This window comes from Liolophura sinensis, chromosome 1 (genome assembly GCF_032854445.1).
Source record: "Liolophura sinensis isolate JHLJ2023 chromosome 1, CUHK_Ljap_v2, whole genome shotgun sequence".
NCBI classification, from domain to species: domain Eukaryota; kingdom Metazoa; phylum Mollusca; class Polyplacophora; order Chitonida; family Chitonidae; genus Liolophura; species Liolophura sinensis.
In genome coordinates, this window is record NC_088295.1 from 77,220,404 (window position 1) to 77,246,697 (window position 26,294).

Here is a 26,294-nt window from a genome sequence, read left to right on the forward strand (position 1 = left end):
GTTTGTTGTAAAGAATACAAGAAAAACAAACTTAGGCCTAAAATATTATTGCTTTTATGCATATTTTCAAGTTTTCGGGAGTGACGCTCTCCATCATCGTATAAGCGCGCGACAAGCTTTGAAGTGCTGCATGAAGACTTATCACAATTCAGAGGAAAATTCTATTGATTTGATTAGTTAAAAAATTCCAAACATACACGACCGAATATGACGGGACAGCGGGAGAACATCAGTTCCATATAGGCCTACACCCGGAGTGAAGGCCTCACGCGCGAATACATCCCCGGAGTCAAGGCGAGACGCACAGATGCAAAATGTAAACAAAAAGACAACTTTGCTTGAACAAATTAACACTTTGTGGTCTGCTTTAATCATTGCCTACGTCGGAAAAAAGGGAGACATTTTTTGTCTCGCACTAATAAAAAGAATGTGGCAAAATGGGCAATTGTTATGCAGGAAATACAAACAAAATCTAATGGGCGTACTGCCATCATTTTTGTTCCTACAGTGATAACAATGAAAAGGACAGTTGAAATCTTTTGAAGAGTTTCCTCCAGAAAGATCGGGTAACGTCCTAGGACATTTGGTTTGAGGCCTGAAAACAGAATAGGATTACATAAACTTTTATCCTTTGAATGTCTTCATCATTCCTACATGTAGTTAAATCACCGTCCAGAAGCTCCTGTGACCGGACCCATATCAATCAGTTTCGTCCCTGCTTTTTTATCACAACGCCACCGTGTTGATCGTGAACGAGAGAAATTTGACCAGGGCAAAGACTGAATGTTGAGTGCAGAGATTTCCACCTGCTGAGTACAGTATCATCTGAATCCTTATCCAAATTCAAATTTTCTCTCCAAAATCAAAATCGCCAGAAGCACACCCATCACAGATTTCTGTCGTCTCATCTTCTTCGTGCGATTCACTCGATTAGCACTAATACTGACCTTGATTGACCAAATTCAGCTGAATAGAGACTATGCCCTATGATGACGTAATTCCGCCAAGGGAGACAACGCTTGGTAAGCAGTCGGGCGGGCCAAGTCAGCGCCAGTTTTACGTCTCAAAAATGCTCTTTATGGTGATCAATATCACGACATTCCGGGGGAATACGGGTGAATATTTGGCTTCGCCCGTTAATATCTTTCCTCCGCTTCGCTTGGGATAAATATTATCGACTTCAGCCAAATATCTACCCGTATACCTAAAGAGTTGAATTAATATTATATGCAAATTTACGTATAGCGATACAGTGATCTGTACATATTTTAATACACATGTTAAAAAGTTATACTAAACTAGGCTAATGATTGGTAAGTGGAAATAAGATGACAAACTGATACAAGAAATCATGCAAGTCATCCCACAATCCATTAAATAGAAAATACCTGACTCTCAAACGATTTGGGTTTTACTCCAAACTGGAGAAAACCAACGGCCTTCGGGACAAGTATGACAATTCCCGTGACTTAAATACGCATTCAGGATCCCCAGTGTTTCTTTTAAAGAGTCAGTTTTGGGATATTTAGTCCAAAATTTTAATCTTGTTTACTATCTCACTAAGTTGTACTATCTCAGCACAGACTCAAAATGAAATGATGAATATTTTTAAAGTTTATTTTTGATTCAGTTTTAGGTTAAAGCCCTAAATCATTTTGTGAAACTGTTCCCTGGATTCGAGTAAACAGCATTATTAGGCATGGGGTGAAGACGAGAGAGATTCTTGAACATTAACGTAACAAATACAAATACAAATTTACCCAGTTAAATGTGTGAATGTATCAGTGTATTTTTTGCCTTTGTAGATGTAAACGAGTGTGACAGATCGCCATGTGAGCAGTCGTGTACGAACACAAGGGGCAGTTTTACGTGTTCCTGCGTGGAAGGCTACATCTCCTTTAACACTACGTGCCTGGGTAAATCAGTAGCAAACCTTGCATTGAAAAACCCCGCTAAGGGGATCATGGATGACATGTTCTCAATCATTCATTGTTTTTGTCTGTTTTTTGTTTTGTTGTTTGTTTGTTTTTGTTTTTGTTTTTTCAAGTAAAATAGGCGTCATGAAAGCACAAGCGCAAATGTCTGAAAAGAAGAATCGCAACTTCTTAAAAATTAGAATCGCAGATATTAGTCGCTCATCGTTGTAACACCATTACGTTATCATGCAAACGTTCTACAGGACATCTACAGGACAAAGAAAACCACGTAGCTACAGGGATTATTATCTTCTTTTTTGCAATTCTAAGCGACTAACACTGGAAAGGATCTGACATGGTAAGGCAGAGAATCGACCACAGAGAGGTACGATAAGAAAGTGCAAATTTCAAAATCCTAGCACAATTTTGTAAATTTCCGAATCAGAAATATAAAACTTGTTCGAAGCACTCATGAAAGTTATATGGCCATAAAAGAGAGGGCTGTTTAGTAATAACATACCGAAAATGCACTCTCGATCAAAAACGCCAATGTTTCGTTCAATCGAGGCACTGTGGTTTTGATTACAGTTCGAAGATCAACGTTAACCTGACAAATATCTTTACCGAAAGTTTCCAGTGTATATTTCTACGTGCTGTCAAAGTTTTGTTTTGGTTAACGTTTATCTTCATACATAAAACAAAGATTTTATAATCTGATCAGTTTTGTCATATTTCAGCAAGTTTGAAATCTGTAATTCTGCCGTTTCTTCTCCGGCATTCTCCATAGTACTGTGGACTAACGAAGTCGTTATGAAGAACACATAACACCTCGAGGATGAGTTCAAATTTTTGTGGATCTTCTGTTTACTTTTGAAGCATACTTTTGTGGGAGTAAAGATAAAGGCTGCCTTGTAAGCTATGGTACTGTGTAACTTCTGGCAACTGGCGACATCATACGTGAATCCTGGTTAAGAGCACACGTGGTCCTTAACATTAACATGTTATGCGTCGCGGAAGTATAATGCTGAAAGTTACATTTGTTATGTCTTCATTTAATTGATTGGTGCATAACTGTGTGGTGAAGAATTTTTTAGAAAGGTACATTTGTGATGCCATGATTTTCATTACTCCACAGTGTCAGCAGCTGTGGCTCACAGCGATAGTCAGTTTCACTTCTTTAGGTGCACAGTTTCTTGCACTGGAGCCGATTCCCTGCCTTACCATACCAGGTCCTTTTCGAAAAAAGGTCGAAAGGTTTTAAGGGTGCATAAAATAATGTTCCCATATTTCTAACAGGATGAATAGCTGGTCAAGTTCATCACCAGAGCCGAATAACCTGGTTTAAAACGCCTTACTCTATGTTATAATCGTTGTGATGATCATATTTCTTCCATTTATCGTCACCAAAACAATTTTCTGTAATGTTTGTAGATATAAATGAATGTGCCGAGGAGACAAGCGGATGTGAGCATATCTGTATGAACAACAAGGGCACTTTTATTTGTCAGTGTTTCGAGGGATTCCGTCTCAACTCAGATAAGAAGACTTGTGAAAAGATCCCTGGTAAATCTGAGTCAATCTGTAGTCTAGCAGCTAGGAACTGTAGTTTTATACAGTGAAGTGATTTAAGGGCTTTTTTTCTCACGGATCCAAAATAGAACAAGTAATGTTTTCTTTGTTGCAATGCTGCAGCGCTTACGTGAAATCCTGTCTCGCTCTGTTACGGGTAAATTTAGGTACTGAATGTGAAGAGTCACAAAAGAAGCCCGGAGTTTTTACGTTAAAGGCTTATATAGCCTCGATGAGTTTCCTATCAACCTAGTTTTGCACAACAAAATGTACACAATTAGCCTAATCTTAAAACGTTTTTTTAAAATAAGGTAATTATCTGGTAACCCAGGCTATATAAGCATTTCATTACACTACATAACAACGTGAGTGATAAAGTCTACTCCAGTGTCGGGTTTTATATTGTGCCGGAAATGTCACTAGCGATTGTTTGGAATTTTTCCAGATGTAGACCCTTGTGCTTCGGCCGACATCAGCTGTGACTACGCTTGTCGTGTAAACGACGGAAATGCCACTTGTATCTGCAGGAACGGTGAAGCTCTGGGAGCAAATGGAACATGTCACGGTAAACAAATCCCAAGATCTTCTCACATCTTATATTTATTTGCCACATTATGTGTTTGTTTGATTAGGGTTTAATGCTGTTTTATGCAGTATGTCTCTTATACAACAGTCAGAGACATCTGGTTTTTGTGCGACGAATATGAATGCTCGACTCCATGTACTTGACAAAGCCCCTGTTTGATAACGCCAGAGACTAGCTGGATTCGTCCTCTCGACCGTGCTGTAAAGCCGAATGAACCAACGAAATCTCAGTATTAATTGTTTCCAAAAACATGCTAAGATCACGTGTATGAATCCACATCTCGCTGTTTCGGCTTTGTCAAAAAGCTTTTCAGGTACCTGGCGAAGGTCGGTGGTTTACTCCGGGAACTCTGGTTTTCATCCACCCATAAAGCTATCCACCATCATATAAGTGAAAATACACGCCAATAAAATCCAAAAACTTGGTAAAAATGTATGAAACATCAAGCTAAATGTATATCTATGAACACAGTACTCGATTTAGCTTCGTCAAAATTAGGAGTTGGAATCAAAGATGAATATGATGTAGGTCACAACAACGTAACATCAACTCATGTTCATGTCTCTTTTTTCCACTCTTCAATGATGTCATGAATTCGGTGTACACGCAGATGTCGATGAGTGTGTGACGAGTGCGCCGTGCGCACAGGGATGTATAAACACCCCGGGCAGTTTCCGGTGCTCGTGTAACCCTGGTTACCAGCTGAAGTACGACAGCAGGAGTTGCCAAGGTCGGTTCTCTATAATGAGACATTGCTCTCGTTCATACACTTACCCTAAACCAGTAACAACGACATTCGAACGACATTGCGAGATTTAGTGAGATTAAGTCGAGATCAGGACAACATTGCAACGAGACTCCAACGAGACTCCAGCGACATTTTCATTCGAGAATCTTATGTAAATCTTGCGCCTGCTTCTGAATCTAATTTTGGCGACCAAATATCGCGCCCTCGTTCGAATCTCCCCTGCTCGTTCATTTCTCCACCAAATCTCGTCTAAATCTTTTGTCGCCTATATTCTTAATCTTGTCAGAATGTTGCGATATCCTCGAAATAATTCAACTGTTTGTCAAGCTTATCAGCATAAGTGTTACACTTGTAACACTTATTGAAACAATGATTTGAATAGGAGTAATTTATTTCAATTAGAGTTGATAACACTGCTAGCGAATACTTGTGACACCCTAATGCAAATGCTAATAACAAAACTTTCAACACCCCGCATTGCGTTTAATGTTGAATTACTTCTGTGATGATGATCTAGTAAAGTAATATATTTTCATGCCTGGGTATGACGGCCATCATCGTACTATCATGCTATGGTTCCATCGCACGATGATGGAACGATACAGAGAAGCACCTAGGAGTTTCTGTACCATAACGTAGTCAATTCCACCGTTAAGATTCACTTCGTAATGTTGCTATGATCATTTAAACAAAGTTAATGTATCCATCTTTTGTCTCCCTCTTCTTATAGCACTGTATTAATAATAATACGTATTCATTCTGTGATTTAGCCTGTGACGACTTCCACTGGGGTGAAGGGTGTAGAGAAGAGTGTGGGTGCCTAGCGCACACTGTGCGTTGTGACCCTGTTATAGGATGCGTGTGTGAGCCTGGGTTTAGCGGCCGGTACTGTGACCAGGATGTGAATGAGTGTCTCAGCGTTCATTGTGGTGTCAACGAGATTTGTGTCAACACTGTGGGCAGTTACAGGTGCGATTGCAAGCCAGGGTATAGCAATGGAAGCGGAACGTGCAAAGGTAGGTTAAGACTAGTGACACAGAAAGCAACAAAATATATATTAATCGTAAGCTCAGCATTTCTACCAGTTCCACCGCTAATTTATCATTTATCAGATAAGCATTGATATTCAACGTTCACAAGAACATGAATATCATTAATTATAACTCCTTGCAATGTGATAAAAGCAATATTAGAGCTAAACATTCCTGCAGTTTTATCTCCAATACATTTTACAGATATAGATGAATGTGAGAGGCTTGACCTGAACACCTGCGACCAGAAGAAAGCTGTTTGTGTGAACACCTTGGGAAACTTTACCTGTAGGTGTAAACCCACTTACACTGGTCCCGGAGATAACTGTACAGGTGAGATTGTCTTAACAATAGATTTACTTAAAAACTTTAGTCTTACCACACTTCCTTAGCACAACAGCAATATCTTGTGTGTCAAGACACACACGTGGAAAGACTGTCTAGACCTGAAGGCGTCAGTTTACTTACACTTATACGTAAATGGAGAATAATGTATTATTATATAATGCATCCATGTATCGTCTATTTAGAATGTTGCCTGTTCACACCTGATGTTAACGAATGTGACAATGGGAAACAATACATTTCTATTTAGTTATTTTATTGACTGGTTTTTAAAACAGGACATAAGAATTGTTATGTTCTGTGACGACGGACAAACTTTTGTCTGGTGGATAGATTTGAACACGTGCCCTCATTGTTGATAGCGTTCCAAATTCAATGTGCGATATTAGGTGGTGGCCCATTTTTTTCTCTCCGAGTTTTTGAAACCATATTGCAAATTTTTGTGCTAATTTAATTTCAGATATAGATGAATGTGAATTGAACATCCACAGTTGCCAGCAAGTCTGCGAGAATACAGAAGATGGGTATAACTGCAAATGTCACCAAGGGTTCGTTCTGAATGATGACAGGAGGTCGTGTACCAACGGTTGGTACAACTACAGAGACATCTGATCGATTTCATCCATCTGATGCTCGCTTTATTTCAGGAGCACACACATTTGTTCCAAATACTTACTTTTCTCAACCATTTTTGCATTAATCATATTAAATTTGAATGTAGAATTGGAAACATTTGGCCAGTTTAACTAGATTCGGGCAAGGCAAGCACAGATCTCCACCTTTGACTTTATCTTTAAAATGTTGATCGAAGTCTATCTTGTAAACTTTTTGAAGTTCTTAATCTTTTGAGGCTCATGTGACAGTTCTGTTTCTCTCTGAGCTTCGTTACATGGGCGTAAATTATCGTTCAAATTTTGGATGTTTTGTTTGTATTTACTTTGATATCAGCCTTGTGTGAAACTTACAAAACGCTGCTACCTTGTTCACTTCCTGATATCTTGATATAGGTTTATTCTTAAGAAACAACAAAATGAAATGTCGCATAAAGCAAATGTCCTGAGTAAAGTTTACATAAACCGACCGAGGACTAATAATCTGACGTCATCTGGACAGTACTAATAATTACTGTCATGGTAGACGGAGTATTCAAAGTTACCGTTGAAAGCATACTCTTTTTCTTTCCTGTAAGTCTTTGTCTTTATTTTGCTCTGTAACAGTGGATAATTTGTGTGGAGATCGCGCAGACTCGTGTGAGCACTTCTGTTTGGTGCAAGATGGACAGACCTTTTGCCAGTGTACTAAGGGTTATAAACTCTTCAACGATACTGCTTGTGAGGGTAAGCATAGAAAGACTGTAACCGATTTACTTTGTCAGCACTGTTGCAACTCTTACTGAAATAAATTACGTCTATTGAAATAATTGGTTTAGTAAACGTTACAAAAGCAACCTACCACTGATTGGTGAGTGGGCAGGTTTGAGTAACGAAAAGAATTCAGTGTTATGTCAGACTTCAAGTAATAAAAATCAGGCTGGAACAGGCAGCTGGAACAAACTTCAACGTCAAAAGAAAGCACAACAGGGCTACAATCTCCGTCCTTACCCAAACTAACAACCCAACCACTCGAAAACCCACGCACCCAAAAAAGCCTAAATACCAACCTTAGCACCAAACACACGTCTCTCATAGCTCTGTTAATTGAGAAAATGAAACCTACATCCGCAGGAAGACGTCCTGAATCTATCAACATGATGTAAAAAATGCACTTTATGTACCTTGCCATACTGATCTTCTTGATATACATATTTCACTAAATGATGCAAATGTAATCCCTGTTGAAATATCATCTCAGTAAGGGTTGAAAGTCCAACGCTTGTTGAAATAACTAATCATCAATAGTTACGTTTTGTAACGCTTATGCAACAATTATTTCAATAGGGGTAATCTATTTCAAATATGATTTGCGTTATGGCTCAAATATTTCATATCTGTCTATGATGATCAGACCTGGCTTGCCCTAAATGTGTTTGTTAAATCCATATATATGCGATAATTCTGTATACATGAGAAGCGCCAATAAATTAAACCGATTTTTGCCTTTGATCGAATGTGTAACGAAATGAACTCGACTGAAGTGAGAAAAGAATTGTTTGCTTTTTTAACCATGACAGTACAATTTATTTGGAATAATGCTTGGTGGCACCAGACGTAAAACATACTCCCATTCTCAATGGCTAGACATCGGGTTAGACCGTCGCATACCAGTGTTTATCTATTGTGTTTACTTTAATGCAGATGTCAATGAATGCCTGTATAATGGAACTTGTAGTGGAGGTTGTGAAAACAATGTCGGGAGCTACAAATGTACCTGTCCAGTGGGTTTTCGGTTGGAAAATGACCGCACAACTTGCACAGGTGGGTAGATATTGAACACATTTTTAGACCGGAAGTAGTTCGGTACAAGTTTTCTGTGGTGTTTTTTCATTCCTGTTTCGCTTATGTCAGGCGACTAAGAGGCTCACTTGAATTGCTGTATCCTGTACTACCCTGTATGACTAATTCTAGAATCCACCAGTTTACAGTGGAAAACCAGGTGCCTGAAGACTAGTACCCTGATGAAGACCATATAACCTCTACAAGTTCTCATGTTTCATTACAGAGTGTGACGCGTTCCACTGGGGTGTTGGTTGTCAGAACCTGTGTAACTGTGGTCAGGGACAGGACTTCTGTAACAGTACCACTGGCTGCGTGTGTCTTGGCGGCTGGGAGGGAGAGTTGTGTGATGTGGACATAAGAGAATGCGATACCAACCCGTGTGCCTCACTCCAGATATGTCAGGAAGTTCCTGGCTCGTACAGGTGCAACTGTCCGACAGGATTCACTGTCAATACCACTGACCCCACTGGATGCTCAGGTAAATACAACTGTATAATGTGGTTTGACGCAACAAGCTTTGGCACATTAACTTTTGCAGCACATTTTAATATATTTAATTAAGAACAGCCTAAACTGAAGAAGTCTGATATTTATTTAAATACTTCGTTGGTATGATAATAACAATAAAACTTTCTTGAAGCGTGTTTTATATACACTTCTGTGAACCGATTTAACAAAATTAGTCACAATTTGAAGTGAATCTTTACCTCCTACTGTTGAATAATAGAGAGGTTCAAAATGATGGTACTAAACAGGTATTATGCTGATACAGATCTATCACTACTTGAACTTGAGGGACAATGACGTACGCACTATTTGGAAATTTCAAGTTCAGATTTAGTTATAACAATACTTCTTACTGCAGATGTTGACGAATGCACCCGTGGCCTGCACACCTGTGCACAGATCTGTGTCAACACTGACGGCGGTTATGAGTGTAGCTGTACACCTGGATTCCATGATGTCAATCATGACGGCAGAATCTGTGAAGGTGAGTATCGACAGGTGTGTGTGTGTGTGTGTGTGTGTGTGTGTGTGTGTGTGTGTGTGTGTGTGTGTGTGTGTGTGTGTGTGTGTGTGTGTGTGTGTGTGTGTGTGTGTGTTGGTGGGGGGGGGGAGGCTCCGTGGCACAGTTGGTTAGCGCGAATTTGGTCGCGGTGAGTTCGGTCATGCTGGCTTCCTCTCCGGCCTTACGTGAAAAGACCTGCAGCAACCTGCGGATGGTTGTGAGTTTTCCCCGGGCTCTGACCGGTTTCCTCCCAACATAATGCTGGCCGCCGTCCTATAAGTGAAATATTCTTGAGTACTGAGTAAATAAATATATAAATAAATCAAAATGTGTGCATAACTAAAATGTAAACAGATTCAGGTCTCGGTTTGCAATCTGAATCAGGATGTAATCTGAAACTTTTTTGGCCTTCAACCCTTTCTCACTTCTGCATATTTTAATCTGCGTAATTTTTCCAATTCTATACATCCCTTGCGATCATCAGTCCAACTAATCTACATTCTAATCTAGATTTTTCTTGTCCTTTCAATAACTTTACTGTCTTTAATTTACTTTTCTGTCCGATTTTTACTCCGTTTTAGTTACATTATATTCTACTCTGCAATACTCCAGGCCTTTTCTGCAACATTAGCATAGCCCCAAAATCTTATATTATTAATAATAGTGAAAATGGCACAGTGTTTAGGCCTATGTAGATAGACGAAGTGATTTTATTTGGCATTTCGTTTCGCCTATTCTGGATAGTCTCCATTTCCATTTAATCACCATAACTTTTGAAATAACTACTTGAATATACATTTGGAATAACGCATATAGGACTAATACAGCGCTCATAAGATATGCTTTTCCGTATTTTCATCCGAAGTGGAGATTTAGACAGACGAAAGCCTTACTTTGCCTAGGGTTGTAAAGATTCATTCTTATGTCGGACATACTTACACATTCATTTCATTTCTTACCGCTACTGTTTCAGATGTTGATGAGTGTGTTCAAGGGAACAACTGTGAACAGCTTTGTACCAATACCCCAGGTCGATATAGGTGTAACTGTTTCGAAGGGTTCACTGTGAAAGACCTGAACAAATGCGTGCCAGGTAAGCTACTAACAATATAATCGTATATTTTACTAAAATATCGAATGCTCGCTTTCAGAAACCGTGACTGTATAAACTGTCAGAAAAGGTCCCGCCAAATATATATTGAATTAAGTAAACAGGTCAACGGGAATAACCCAGTTGCGGACAAATTCGAGCTGGTGACGTTTTCTCCTGGTTCAAGCAAAGTTTTATTTTTCTCCACGAAAATGGCAATAAATCTTTCTCTCGCGCTTTAAGAAGCTGTCAGAAATCATCAAATGACTGTACTTTCTAAGATATGTGTCCTGTAAAGAGTAGTTTTACTGTTGGAGATATACATATAGATTGTGGTTTTGTCTCGGTACTTACATGATTTTTTCTTCAAATTTCCAGATCTTGCGATTGGTCAATGTAACAACTTTACCCACACTTGTAGTTACGGATGTCGACTTGTTGGCGGAAACACGACGTGCTTTTGTAGCTCAACCCAACTTCTTCTTGACGATGGACTGTCTTGCCAAGGTAAACAGCCTTACCTTACCTAACCTTCTAAAAAGGAGAGTAAAACTTGTTAGACCCCATTATGGCCAGTGATGTTCCACAGCGTGCACACAGGGACGCCCAAGGAATGTCCATCAAATAGGCATATTCTTCCACGGAAAACCGCTATAATGCCGGTGACTTACGTGACCTGTAAGCAGCGTATCGTTCCAAAGATTATCGCTTTACAGTACCGTTGAGATACGTTAACTTTCAGAAGTATTCTGTTCCACATATGTTAATCGCCCTGACGTTTTGTTCTGCAGAGAACCGCTTCAGAGTACAGGCCCTTCTTAGCGTGAACGGTTCATACAGAGAAGATTACAACGACCCATTTTCCACAGTTTATCTGAAAAAAGTAACAGAGTACGAACAAGCGGTGAGGTTATAAAATTGTTGTGTTGTAATAAGTAAGATATGAATAAAAGAGTATCTTTCCAAATGTAAAAGACTACAGCATGGAGAGTAAAATCAGAACAGCGCTGACAGTGTTATACTTGGTGAATGGCCACACGTAAGCCGTGAAATTCAACAACTTATACTCCCCTAGCACCATGATTTAAGGGGAATTAGGAGAAAGAAAAAGGCCGTGATGTTAAAGGAGAAGAAAATTTTTTAAAATGACACTATAGGCTGAAAAGAGCACTTTTTTCTATCTGGTGGTGCCTGTTGCATAATTTTTGCGATTTTTCCTCGCCATACGCGTGAAAACGGCAATCTGGCATAAATCGCGTCGTCCATCTTTAATTTATGCTGGGGGTGTGTTGCCTCTCAGTCAATGAGAGTTATTAAAACTACCGGTTTGGTCGTGTAAACTCGGAACCAACGTCCAACATTCCGGTTTCCGATCGTCAAGCGGAAAACGAACTGTACTGTTCGCTACCATCTGGGAAGAAGAATTCTAGTGGAAATGTACGAACTGCACTTCGGCGGTTTACAACGGCAATTCTCCTCCTAACACAGGAGACTTCAGGACTAGTTCTTAGGCTAAATGTAGTCGCCCACAGCGGATTTTGGCGCTGACTTTATTTATAATTTATCCACTTGAGGTACATATTAGAATTTTTATGGCATGCACCTGTGAGGAAATGCATACTCTTTTCAATGGTATTCGATTGATATTTAAATTTCCTTCTCCTTTAATGGCCATTTTGTTAGAGTTCACAGGTCTAGAATTAGCCATACTGCTTTTCTGTTGTCACATTTAATACGTAAAGATAATATAATTTAAGACGAACAGCATAGAGAGTAAAACCAGAGTAGCGACGACAGTGTGATAGCTGGCAAAAGTTCACACGAATCCGATGAAATACGGCCTCTTGTCAATTTACCTCAGTCAGGATTTTATTCTGACTGTTCATGTGAACCCTGTCATAACGTTTATTGCTTCCAGTTATTGTTGTTAACCTCAGAACATTAACAACAACAACAACTTTCCTGGTTTGCTATGTTTTTTTCAGCTATTAAAGGTGTACTCGTGGATATCCGATGTCGTTGGTGTTGTTGTAAGCAGTTTAAGGTGAGTCCCACGACACATATATACCCAGGTTTTAATATTCGACAGCTCTGTCATGTCATCAGTTCTCCATTTATTTTCGGTTGCTCATTTGTTCATTTAATCTGATAGATGGTTTAACGTACTGAACCTCTCCACATATCAAATCACTTATTGTCCTTTACTAATTATTAAAATTAACAGCCACTGAATAAGTCAGATAATCTTTAATAAACGAATAATAAATATACAATCGGTATATTCTGCTGACCTCTTCACTGAATTTGTCTTTTAACTGGACCTCCATTCTTTTATCCAGTATCTTAAACATCAGCAGATAAAGCATGTGCCGTAACAAAATGAGATCACCAATGCTCATACAAACCTTGTGTTATAGGCCTATGCAACTGGGCAAAAAATGCACATGTCATATACAAGGTTTCTCATATATTACTATGTATAAATATCAATCAGCGTTCCTTCCTTTAAAGGTATATCCAAAAAGGATCAAAAAATTTCCTATGATATCACAATTTAACCCTGGTCGTGTTTTTGAAGGAATGGCTCTTTAGATATCGAACACGAAGTTGTGTTCAAATCTCCTGTCAGTGCAAACCAGACCGAGTCAGTCAGGATGGCTCTTCTGACGGCTTACGTGGAGAAGGCTACCATAACTGTAGATAGAACCACGGAGACGATCACCGAAGTTCCCAGACTAGTGGCTAGCGATGGCTCAGAGTGTAAGCAGACACTGTCTTTAAACTTTTCGACCTTTATTCCTAACTGACATGTAATACACTCATACTCTACAGTTGGTGGGAACGGATAATGGTCGAGCAGTAAACACGTTCGTCTTTTTCTTATTGGACGACACATGAGTAGCAGATCCCGGCAGTGGGCATGGATTTTCTATGTTCTGTCGTTTTCTCTGTTTATGAGACCTTTGGGACAATATGGCGCAATCTGACGTTCCTTGAAGCTAACTTGTCTTTAATCAGTGTGGTGTACATATCTGTACGTCATACGCAAGGTTCTCCAGTAAGTTGGTGAAAGTTGATGTTTTATCCCGGGCACTCCGGTTTCCTCTACCCATAAAACTGACATCGTACGCCATCGTACGCCATCGTATACGTAAATGGAATGTTCTTGAGCAAAGCGTTAAACATTGAGATCAAATCCTCTTCAACTGATGGGTGAAAACGGGAGAAAGACACTTCTCAACATCTTCCGGTTTATCGAAATGAATTTTCAGTCAATAAATTTATTTTATTGATACTATATATTATTATCATACGTTTCTAAAGAACACTTGTATGAATGAAATATAAACCTGATATAAACAGCCGATAAACAGCCTTGATTCATACATTTCACGCTCAGTGTTTCGCATCTCATAGCTGCTGACTTCTCCTGTATTAAACAACCGTGCATGAATTATGGCCATAGTACTTTCATTTCAATATATTTCGCTTCATCTTTATTTGACTGTTTCATCCGTCAATAAGATTTTACCATTGTGTGTAGTGAAATATTCTATCGTAGTAATGAATTTTTATACCTTTATGTCACATCTACTGTATGAATGATTAAACCTTTACGTCACATGTGCTGTGTGAATGATTATACCTTTATGTCTCATCTGCTGTATGAATGATTATACCTTTATGTCAAATGTGCTGTATAAATGATTATACCTTTATGTCACATCTGCTGTATGAATGATTATACCTTTATGTCACATCTGCTGTACTGCAGACATATCGTGGCTGTTAACACGTCAGTGGAATGTCACTCTTCTTACATTATAGAGATACAAGAATGTCGTATGGCAGGTTAAGAATACTTGTTTTCCTCGTTAATTCAGACCCAGTCCAAGATGATTTGACGTGTAATGTAAACCCGTGTAATCTGTTTGAAAGCTGCACAAACACGACTGATGGGGTAATATGCATGTGAGTGTTCCTAGCAATTAGTCATATTATGTCTTCCCTAACCTATATTTCATGCTGGTTTTCTCTCCGGCCGTACGTGGGAAGGTCATCCAGCAACCTTCGGACGATCGTAGTTTTCCTCCCGGGCTCTGCCCTGTTTCTTCCCACCATAAAGCCGTCGTATAAGTGAAGTATTCTTGAGTACACTCAAAAATTAATTTGATGATTGTTAACAGAAAGTCTGAGCGGTTTGTACTGTTTAGCATTTCTCATAGGCTACAGAATATATGCAAGATATTTCCTGAATTTCCTGATATTTCATATAAAAAGCTGTATTTTAGAACCTCTCAGTGTTTTTTCCCATTTGTTGATATACTGACTCACGGTTACACCGTTACAGAGTTAGTTCTACATATTCAGCCATGAGTTGCTATTTGTTATCCTGTAAATTATTTGTCTATTTAATACTTGATTGGTATTTTAGGCTGTAGTTAAAAATATTTACTTATATGACTGTCAAGAGGTTATTAGATAGAGAAAACCACAGGAAATGAACACATCTCATAGTGAAGTCGAAAAAAAGCATTTTTGTAAACCATGTGTAAGCTGTGAGGTAACCTAACGTCAATAGGATCCTATAAAAAACCGGTTTAATTATAATATGATTTAGTTGGAGTGGCCGGGCAATATACGAAACTTTGGATTTCACTTTTATTCCTGTTTTTATTTTATGATCCTTTTACTTCAGATATACTCCAGTTGTGACTTCAAGCTCAACCGTTACCACAACAACACCTAGTACGAGTTATCGTACAACAACAACCCAGTCTTTCAGTATGAAACCCTCTTTACTCACTTCCGCCTCTTCGCCACTAACCCTGCCTTTTACAACCCAAATTACCAGTGTGTCAACTGACTCACCATTTTCATTAACGCCCACTAGTACTGTTGAAACTCCCTCTGCCTCTAAGACTACCTCTCAGTCAATTGTCGGGCGTACCACAACTACTACGGCATCACCAATGTTTGGGTCGACTTCAACTCGCAAGACATCGACTTCCCAATCAACTGTTGGACGTACTACCACAGCTGCTTCTTCCCAAACAAATGTGGGACGTACCACAGCTACTCCTCTGATGACATCTTTCACTTCCAAGCTATCAACCTCCAAAGCAACTGCCGGGCGTACCACAGCTACGTCTGAACCCACAGATACATCTGGATCAACCTCAACTCCCAAGCCGTCTATTTCCCAATCAACTGCCGGACGTACCACAGCTACCTCTGTAGTGACCTCCACATCTGGGTCAGCTTCAACTTCCAAGCCATCAATTTCCCAATCAACTGCCAGACGTACCACATCTACCCGTGTAATGACATCCACGTCTGGAACAACTTCTACTCCCAAGTTATCAACCTCCAAATCAACTGCCGGACGTACCACAACAGCTTCTGTAATAACATCCACATCTGGGTCAGCTTCAACTCCCAAGCAGTCGACTTCCCAATCAACTGTCGGACGTAGAACAGCTACATCTCTAATGACATCCACGTCTGGAACAACTTCTACTCCCAAGTTATCAACCTCCAAACCAACTGTCCGACGTACCACAACAACTTCTGTATTGACATCCACATCTGGGTCAGCTTCAACTCCCAAGCAATCGACTTCCCAATCAACTGTCGGACGTAGCACAGCTACATCTCTATTGACATCCACGTCTGGAACAACTTCTACTCCCAAGTTATCAACTTCCAAACCAACTGTCGGGCGTACCACAGCTACATCTTTACTGACATCCACATCTGGGTCAGCTTCAACTCCCAAGCAATCGACTTCGCATTCAACTGTCGGACTTAGCACAGCTACATCTGTATTGACATCTACATCTGGATCAACTTTTACTCCCAAGTTATCAACTTCCAAAACAACTGTCGGATCTACCACAACAACTTCTGCAATAACATCCGCATCTGTGTCAGCTTCAACTCCCAAGCAATCGACTTCCCAATCAACTGTCGGACGTAGCACAGCTACATCTCTATTGACATCCACGTCTGGAACAACTTCTACTCCCAAGTTATCAACTTCCAAACCAACTGTCGGACGTACCACAGCTACATCTTTACTGACATCCACATCTGGGTCAGCTTCAACTCCCAAGCAATCGACTTCGCATTCAACTGTCGGACTTAGCACAGCTACATCTCTATTGACATCTACATCTGGATCAACTTTTACTCCCAAGTTATCAACTTCCAAAACAACTGTCGGATCTACCACAACAACTTCTGTAATAACATCCGCATCTGTGTCAGCTTCAACTCCCAAGCAATCGACTTCCCAATCAACTGTCGGACGTAGCACAGCTACATCTCTATTGACATCCACGTCTGGAACAACTTCTACTCCCAAGTTATCAACTTCCAAACCAACTGTCGGACGTACCACAGCTACATCTTTACTGACATCCACATCTGGGTCAGCTTCAACTCCCAAGCAATCGACTTCGCATTCAACTGTCGGACTTAGCACAGCTACATCTCTATTGACATCTACATCTGGATCAACTTTTACTCCCAAGTTATCAACTTCCAAAACAACTGTCGGATCTACCACAACAACTTCTGTAATAACATCCGCATCTGTGTCAGCTTCAACTCCCAAGCAATCGACTTCCCAATCAACTGTCGGACGTAGCACAGCTACATCTCTATTGACATCCACGTCTGGAACAACTTCTACTCCCAAGTTATCAACTTCCAAAACAACTGTCGGACGTACCACAACAACTTCTGTATTGACATCCACATCTGGATCTGAATCAGTTGCCACTCCCAACTCTTTCACTTCCCAAGCCACTCCCGGACCTACCACTGTCGCTTTTGTATCAACAGCTACATCTGGGTCAATGTCTACATCAACATCGGCGCCAAGTAAAAGCATATATTTTGCAAATAAGACAATGTTTTTTCGTATATTAAACAAATTTCCTACTACATATTTTCGGTTAAAGGCGATAGATACGAATTCTCCGGTAAACAGTAATTTTTAAACAGGTAGATGCTAATAATTTCCTTTAGATCGTTGGCTATATCCAGTTATTCATGAATCGCGCGTGTTTGTGCCGTGCATATGTGACTGTGCTGATTGCTTAACTGGCGATTTCTGAACGAATGGTTTCTTAATTGAATTCTATATCAGTTTATCGCTATTTTTCTCGTGCTCAGCATTGACGTTGAAAGCATCTACATTTGTGCTTTTCTATATAACAGTTTGTAACAATGTTATTCTGTCATGTTTTTAGAGTGTGTTACTTCAGTTTCTCTTACAGTGTAAAAGTCAATAAATCCAGAGCGACGACGACACTATGATAGTTGGGAAATGATCACATGTTACCTGTGAAATTCAACTTTTTGTCAGTTTACCTCGTTAAGGCTTTTATTCTAACTGTTTATGTGCTTTCGTAAATATGTATTCCAAGTGATGGTGTTATTAAAAGATCTTGTTATTCCTCCTCCTATAAGGGTGCGCAAGTGGTACCTACTTGGATGGTGAAAGTAGACGGTGTACATTGTGTCCATTTGGCTCGTATCAACCTAACGAGGGTGCAACGGACTGTATCACCTGCCCGGATGGAAGATGGACATCAGACACAGGCGCCAACTCACTAGACGAATGCGTTTGTATGTATTTATAAATTGATGAGTAGTTTTTCTGTCTTTATCTAAACAGACATCTCTAATCTGTCACCAGATTAATTACTTTTACTCTCGATATCTTATCTACATCCAAACGCATAGATATTATCATGCTTTGTCGCATTTCCAATCTTTAAAACTTTCGCCAAATTGCTGAATGTATCCTTAAATTTATGTTATTTAGGACGAAGTAAAGTGCAAAAGTAATACCCTGGGCACTTAAAAGTAATGTAGCAAATTTTATTTATCTGTAAAGCCCCTGGCTTTTCAAAAGAAAATTTAAAATTAAATGTTTGCTGAAATTTCGACCAAGATCCATTTGATTGTCTCAGGGCTGTACGACGTGAGCGGTGGCGACTCTGTATACGGTGACGATGTTCTAAGTCCAGCAATAGAAGTTCCCTTAGGATTTGTGACAGAAGACACAAGAGAGACAAATCTGTTCGTAAGTTAAGACGTCACGACCATCCGCAGGTTGTTGGCAGACCTTCCCACGTACTGAATATGAAAGAGTTAAGTATGTGTACATAAAGGTTACCAAACTGATGCAGTTTTAATGCTCTCAACAGACATCAAGTTAGCAACAGTCAACAATAATACGTCAATAACCATCATAACTCATTTTGAACATTTCAGCTTTTTAACTCCTTGAGTTCTTGAGAAAAGGGAAGATAACTGAAGTTAGTACTGTTCTCCTTTAAATCTAATGCCTCCTTTCAGGTTTCAACAAATGGATATGTGTCCCCTGGGCTCCTCCTTCAATGGATTCAACGCAAGAACATTCCCTGTGATGGGCAGTGGGGTTAAACTGATTTGCCCCTTCTGGGCAGATGCCCAAACTTTGTCAGCCAATGATTCTCTATCTGTCGTCGTCTATCGTGTGTTTGAGAAAAACTTCAACACAAGTCAGTCTTCTACACAAACTTTGTCCAACCTGTTTCGTGTGGAAAAAGACGTACGTAGTACATTTGCGATCCGAGATATTACCATCCAGTGGGCATTGATTGTAGAATGGAGCAGCATGTACCGATACCCTCAGTTAAAATATGGCACAGAACAAGTAAGTTTATTTATTTAAAGTATTACTACTAATAAAGGTGCATAACATTAATTTCACAAGAGGCACAATTCATGCATTAATCTCATTTTGAGATATCAGATGTCACCACAAAATCCCTACGTTTAAGGCCTTTACACAGCACTGAAAGAGAATTAATAAGGTATTTAATTTCTTGGTCATTTCACACACTATATACAAGCAAGCACCAACCAGGTACCGGTTCTCGATTTGTTGAATTTCACATTCAAAACGAATAATAAAGGTAGTCTCTCTAGTCTCGCACAACGAAGATACTCGTAGAGAAATAACACGAGGTAAAATCATTATATATTGCTATACCTAAAATATTTTCATCATATGTTTAATACTCTGCTTGTAAATCTTGTGATAAGCATATTTTATTTGCAGAACAACACTTTCCAACTGGTGCTGGCCACAGACTTTTCCGCTCTTTTGCTGTATTTGTCTATGATCATGGCCGGATGTGGTGGGATGATTCGGAGCCGGAAAAAAGGCCAGTTATTGGTTATCAGCTAAGTGATTCTGTGTTCTTCACGTCGCCTTATTCTAACCTGCCTGAAGCTTACCGCATGGACCAAGTTGTAGGAAACTCAGGTCAGGTTTACTGTACACAAATACATATACTTACATCTTTTCTGGTTTTTTTCAACCATTACTCAGTTTACGGGCATAGTGGGGCGTTGGCTGTTGGCTCATATTGTACACACCTTAGCAATGCAATTTACTGTTTACAAAAGATCTCGCTTTATATGTTGTTGTGATTGGTTTTATAAACTGGAAAGAAATTTTTTGTTGAAATGAGTTGTGGACATTGAGAAACCTTGCACCTTATCTCGTCTTGTCTACTTACAACCTTTTCCGGTCTAACTGACGAACATCTGTCTCTCGGACAGCATGAAGAACGTTATAATTATTGATTTCCTTGTTATACGTTTCCTTCTAGGTTTTAAAGGCTACTGGATGTTTCAGTTGAACAACGTTAAAAATGAGCGAACGAATTACGTGGCTCTCTGCAGATCCTGGTATGATAAACAAACTGAACAAGACAGGATACATGTGACTGAATTAGACCAGTCACTGCCGGTTTGTCCTTGTGGGTTGGAAACCATTCAATGGGACAATCGCTTTGTACCGCACACGTCTTCACAAGACCGTATCTGCTATGTCAGCTTTCTGGTACCCACAGGCTTTACTGGGGCAAGGGTAAGTGGACTACACCCGATTATCCACAGGTTTTGCTTCACATTACGTTGATAACTTATCCTTGACACTTTGATAGAAAACATTGAGGTTTGCGAAAAGACATTGCATTGGGGCAGCAACAGCAACTATCTTGAGGACCGTTGAAGCAAAATAAATTATATTGTTCCTTAACGGGATGTCTACTCTTCAATTTAGGCGTCAAAACAGATATTCGTATAGCAGCCATCAACCAAAATGGAGGTTCCAAGTCAATAATCGCAAAGTCAGTTCCCGAGACGACGTTTCACATTTATGACGTTTATGACGTCAAGTAAGCTTGGTCGCAGCCAACTTTGATAGATCGACAATGTTGTACTGATGATTTTCTACCTTTGTAGGAGTGCTGTTATCACCTGTCTTCCTTTTCTCTGGACACCACTCCTGAGACAGCAGGTCATCTGGTCCTCTACCATCCCCTGGTGATGCGGTGGTCTCCCCTATACAGATCCGAGGACAGTTTACCTCGACAGTCCTGTTGTTTTTTTACCAGTCTCTGTGATCTTTACGTGAAATACCGACCAATATCAACATGCACGTCATCAAAGAACCTCACTGTGTGTACGTCGTGTTTAGTTATAATAGTGTTGTCATATTTCATAGAGTTATATTTTCAACTCTTTGTTTGAAACGTGCAATGGCTCTCCTAAGGGGATAGGGGTGGAAACAACCAATAATGTATCAGCTTTAAACTTAGCTGCCGCTAACATAGATGACTGGAAACTCATCAGGCACCAGATACCACTTTCACACACCAAAAATAATCGTAAATCAGATTTAATGTAACTTTATGCGTCGTGATTAGCTTGGGATTTATCGCCAAAAATTGATTAACATTCCTTAATAACTACACAAATGCGTTTGAAGAATAATTATACAGTCGCGAAGTGGATCTGGCCATCACAAAAAAACACTTTCTTTTTTAGCATTCCTCTACGGAGATCCGCATATTTTCACTTTTGATGGAATCGCCTACACCTTTAATGGCTGGGGAGAGTACGTTATTATGAACATGTACTCCACGAAAACTGGAAGTCTGATGCAAACTATACAAGGGCGAACTGCGCCGACGGAAAATGACGCCGGTAGCTTCTCCAGAGCTACTGTGTACACAGCTTTTGCTCTTCGAGACTTCCAAACCAACGCATCCGTACAGATCGAGCTTTCAAGAGACAAACAGAGTATGACCTTAGAATTTCTTCAGCTTACGTTTTGTTACAAACATCGTTGTATAAAAACCAAAAGTTGTCTTTTATTTACTTTCAAGATTATTACAATTGTATATATGATATGTTTCAGTATGATGTGATCGTACAAAAGTCATTGAGCATTATTCATGGTACCGATTCTATAAATATGCAAATACTTATATGTTTATAGCAATACATTGGTTCCATCCTCAGGCTTGTTGCTGGTAGGTAATGGTGTCGACTATTCACTGCAGTTTCGTCAAAATGAGCTCCAAGTTCAACACCCAAATCTTGGATTGCGAAAATACGGAAACACCTTGGCTGTAACATTCTTATCTGGTAATTGTGCTGCTGTTGAGTTTTTCCTCTGAAAGCTGGTTTTACTTCATGTGATTCATACATGTACTGTGTAATAGGTCCACAATTAAATGATAATCATAACAGACTAGTACCTGCTATCTTTCGTCATTCTTATTATTTCATAACTCCAACAACGCAGATTCTGCGGTAACATTCATCTGCTAGTTTTAGTATGTCAGCACTTTTTCAAACCGCCACTTTGATTTAACAATGCAGTTAACATTGTCGATTTGATAAAAGTATCTACATGTAGATCACAGTATTTAAAGGCAACATTTCAGTAGTTTGATAGGTGAATTAGTACTAAATGTACAGCGGGTGGTGTTTTTTTTTAAAAAATAAGTAACTTTCAATCTGTCTTTTCAGGTGTATGTGCCAACATATCAGTGTTGACACAGCTGCTATACATATCAATAGTTCTTCCCGATGATTTGATAAAAGAGGTCACTACCACAGGCCTTCTGGGTGTCCTCGATAAGAACACGTCCAATGAATTCACAACACCCACTGGGCAGGTTTTTCCTGCAAACATGTCTGAAGAGGACATCTACTACAACTTTGGCCAGACGTGTAAGTTCAAGTAATGCTGTTTATGACTAAAACATTCACACATTTGTTGAAGAAGACATGTATTTAAACCGCTTGTTCATCCACAAATTGCGAGTTTGTCTGAAATGCCAGTGTTTTAGAAACTAATTGAACTATGTATTAAGGCAAAACTCCAGCCCGCTGTTGAGTCTGAAGAGTGTAGTATCGCAGCTAATGATTATCACCTGCTCTACAGTCAGCCTGGATCGGGTCATACGAAAAACTAAAAATGGTACTTTATACTGTCTCGCTTGGCGCTCAGCACTGAGTGGTTAGAGCAAGGAAACAGGACCGGTTGGCCCGGTGTTAGTATAATGTGACTGGATAGGGCGTCATATCTGGCTCCAGGATCACGAAGCGTTCTTAAACTTGATTCAAAATTTCACAACACTTTAAAAATTTTTACCTAACATGGTCAAAATATGGTTTGAAAGCGTAAATTAAACCAAGTTTAATGATTGAAATGGTGTCTACGGCATGATACTTCAGTGACGATAGCATTTTGGCGACTCGCCCTGCCACACGAAGACACTGTATATGTAAACACACCTAGTGAATCCTTGACGTCACATGACTAAACCCAAACAAACATACATACAATACAATTCACATAATGTTTGATAAATATATTAAAATACACGCTATTGTTCGAGTATATGAGGTCCTAAAATTTTAATATATCTTTGATGTGTTCTGGTCTATTTTGGGCCGGTAATTCTAAATCTGTATTATTTTTGTCTTCGTTCGTAAGTTTAAGATGTAGTAAAAATAATTTTAATGTCTTAAAGCTATGTAATTTCAATGGGCTGTAAACCGCAATCTAACCCTAGCCGTCATATGACTGAAAAACTGTTAAGTACGACGTAAAACCTCATGTGCACATATATATGCGGTATCATGGTTAATATTTTCCATTAATCTACCAGGGGTTGTGGATGGCACGTCATCTGTGTTCCGGTACCCTTCGGGTAAAATGTGGACAGACTACAGCCATCCGCACTATGTCCCTGTCTTCACCGCCAACTTCACCACACAACAGATGAAGGATGCTCAGGGAATATGCCAGGACCACGTCCAGTGTGCTTTTGATTACCTGGTTACAGGACAGCAAAGCGTTGCTGTTACAACTAAAAACGTGTCCAAGACATTTCAGTCTGGAAGAGAAATAGCAGGTAACTGAATTAGGACCAGTATTTGTGGTAGCTCCTTGTGATCGTGATGTATCTAGTATTCTTCCGTGAATACCACGCCTTCTTGAAAGAAAAGGAAGATAACTACTAGTGTGAATTTTTGCTTGTTTTTTTTTTCTTGTTCTTGTTTTGTTTGTGTTATAGGTTTATTGTGTTTTCTTTTCCTTCTTTTTCTTTTTTCTTTTTTTTTGGAAGGGAGGTGAGGAGAGGCTTTTTTTCGGCTTTTTTCGAGATTATGAAAATTACTATAAAACTCACAAACCTCCAAATACCACGTCTTGACATATAACTTCCTTCGCAGATGAATTTTTCTTTCAATCTTTTATTTGTTTTATTTATTTATTTGATTGGTCTTGTACGCCATACTCAAGAATATTTCACTTATACGACGGCAGCCAGCATTATGGTGGAAGGAAACCGGGCACGGCTCGGGGGAAACCCACGACCATCGACAGATTGCTGGCAGACCTTGCCACATACGGCCTCTCAATCTTTTCATCACATTATTGCAGTTATTTTAATATTGAATTGTTTTGACTATCGAGCCTGTTTATATGTGTTATCAGGAAATCTGCCTCCTCAGATATTCAACATCAGCCGACTTAATGCTGTGGTCAATCAGCCGGTTGACCTGTTCGTGTTCGCTCTCGACCCCGATGGCACATCCGTAGATTTCGAAGTGCCCGAAGACATCCTAGTTCAGAAACTTGGTCCGACACAGAGTGAACAAACTAATGCGAGACTGACTTGGAACCCGACCTCTCTGACACCGTCTGATCTAAGGTATGTCAAAGGCAAAACGAATGTTGAAAGCTATAGTACAAGTGAAAATATAATGTGTGGCATTGAATAACAATTAAGTGCGTAACTGACTTCTTTTTCTTGCTGGTTGTTGCAGGGTTCATGTCACAGACAGCCTGGGTGGGGTTTCCCAAGAGTACCAGGTACCTGTCAGTCTTTGTCCGGGTTGTTCCAACCACGGCCGCTGTGACTTCAACACTACAGATCTGACCGTGAAGGGCACGCCAGGATTCCAGATCGTCATCTGTAACTGTGACACAGGATGGACAGGTACTAAAACAACCTTGTCTGTGTATGCCTAGCATAGACAATATCCAAAGAAAATTTTTGTTTCATGACAAAACTGCCATGTAAATAACATTACAGCTTTTTAATAAAGTGTGTAGCTGCAAAATTATGTCTACCCGGTTTAAAAATTATTCTCACGCTTGTTGAACAAATTTGCACAAATCTGCAGACCAACGGGCACTAATTTGTCTGTACTGCTGCCATTTCTGCAGGTGCCCGTTGTGAAGTAGACTACAACGCCTGTCTTGAATTCCCCTGCCCTGCCGGAACACAGTGTACTGACCTGACCCCTGAGGTGGAGGCACGAGATGACAAAGCCTATACCTGCAGCTCTTGTCCTATGGGGTACACATCAGCTAACAACAAATGCACAGGTAACCGTTGTCAGCTGGTTGTACTGAATATACCTGGGTAACGCAATTGGTATTGGGCCCAGTTTAATATATTGCAGTTACATGATATCTCAGTTATCATGGCAAAACCCCATAGAAAGTGTAATCAGCATACCTTATCGGCAGACGTACTGGATATAAAACATCATAGCAGAACTAGGAAGACCAAAGTAGATACGAAATTGTGATAGATCACAAATGGTATCTTGTCACTTTACCTCTGTTACGGTTTTATTCTAACTATTCATGTAAATGCTTAAATGGTGGCGACGTTGATGCCCCCTATTACTACAGCTCAAGCAGATTTCGATTAAAAGAAAATGCAGCTAATTATAATTATATACTTATTGTTAATCGTCACTTGTTTAGAAATAGTGTTTGTTATAACACCATTGTTCCAACAAAAATTGGTTGCATTCCATTCACGAATGTTACAACAAAGAAAAGATACTTTATGACAACAGTTGTGCAAACGTGCTTCTTAGATTATAAATGTCGCCATTATGTCAAATTATTGTGATTTGTATTTTTTTAGACATCAATGAATGCTTAAACCCGAACGTGTGCTCTCAGCGTTGTCTAAACACACAAGGAAGCTATGACTGTCAGTGTAACCCAGGTTACAGAAAGCAAGATCAACAGTGTATAAGTAAGTAAGATTCTGCGATTTTATGTAAAACAAAACCATTCTTGATCTGAAGAAATATTTGTAATTATTCGGCTCTTGGTATAAGTTTCGAATAAAACTTCATTTTCAATTCAGAACCACAGCTGCAGTGTCAA

General features: G+C 39.6%; 1 protein-coding gene across 1 annotated transcript in view; it reads left to right on the forward strand.

The window, feature by feature from the left end:
- The window catches only part of LOC135464224 (uncharacterized), a 52,468-nt gene that overhangs the window by 12,229 nt on the left and 13,945 nt on the right, over window positions 1–26,294 (forward strand). The window contains 31 exon segments of the mRNA XM_064741731.1: window positions 1,806–1,916; window positions 3,348–3,479; window positions 3,931–4,050; window positions 4,682–4,801; window positions 5,590–5,835; window positions 6,055–6,183; window positions 6,656–6,781; window positions 7,413–7,532; window positions 8,490–8,609; window positions 8,854–9,108; window positions 9,496–9,621; window positions 10,613–10,732; window positions 11,108–11,236; window positions 11,521–11,633; window positions 12,715–12,773; window positions 13,308–13,489; window positions 14,614–14,701; window positions 15,429–17,617; window positions 18,715–18,823; window positions 19,103–19,287; window positions 19,851–20,057; window positions 20,407–20,666; window positions 21,044–21,263; window positions 21,629–21,883; window positions 22,106–22,231; window positions 22,619–22,822; window positions 23,767–24,012; window positions 24,597–24,813; window positions 24,929–25,101; window positions 25,332–25,493; window positions 26,047–26,160. Coding sequence (XP_064597801.1) covers window positions 1,806–1,916; window positions 3,348–3,479; window positions 3,931–4,050; window positions 4,682–4,801; window positions 5,590–5,835; window positions 6,055–6,183; window positions 6,656–6,781; window positions 7,413–7,532; window positions 8,490–8,609; window positions 8,854–9,108; window positions 9,496–9,621; window positions 10,613–10,732; window positions 11,108–11,236; window positions 11,521–11,633; window positions 12,715–12,773; window positions 13,308–13,489; window positions 14,614–14,701; window positions 15,429–17,617; window positions 18,715–18,823; window positions 19,103–19,287; window positions 19,851–20,057; window positions 20,407–20,666; window positions 21,044–21,263; window positions 21,629–21,883; window positions 22,106–22,231; window positions 22,619–22,822; window positions 23,767–24,012; window positions 24,597–24,813; window positions 24,929–25,101; window positions 25,332–25,493; window positions 26,047–26,160 — 6,963 coding nt within the window.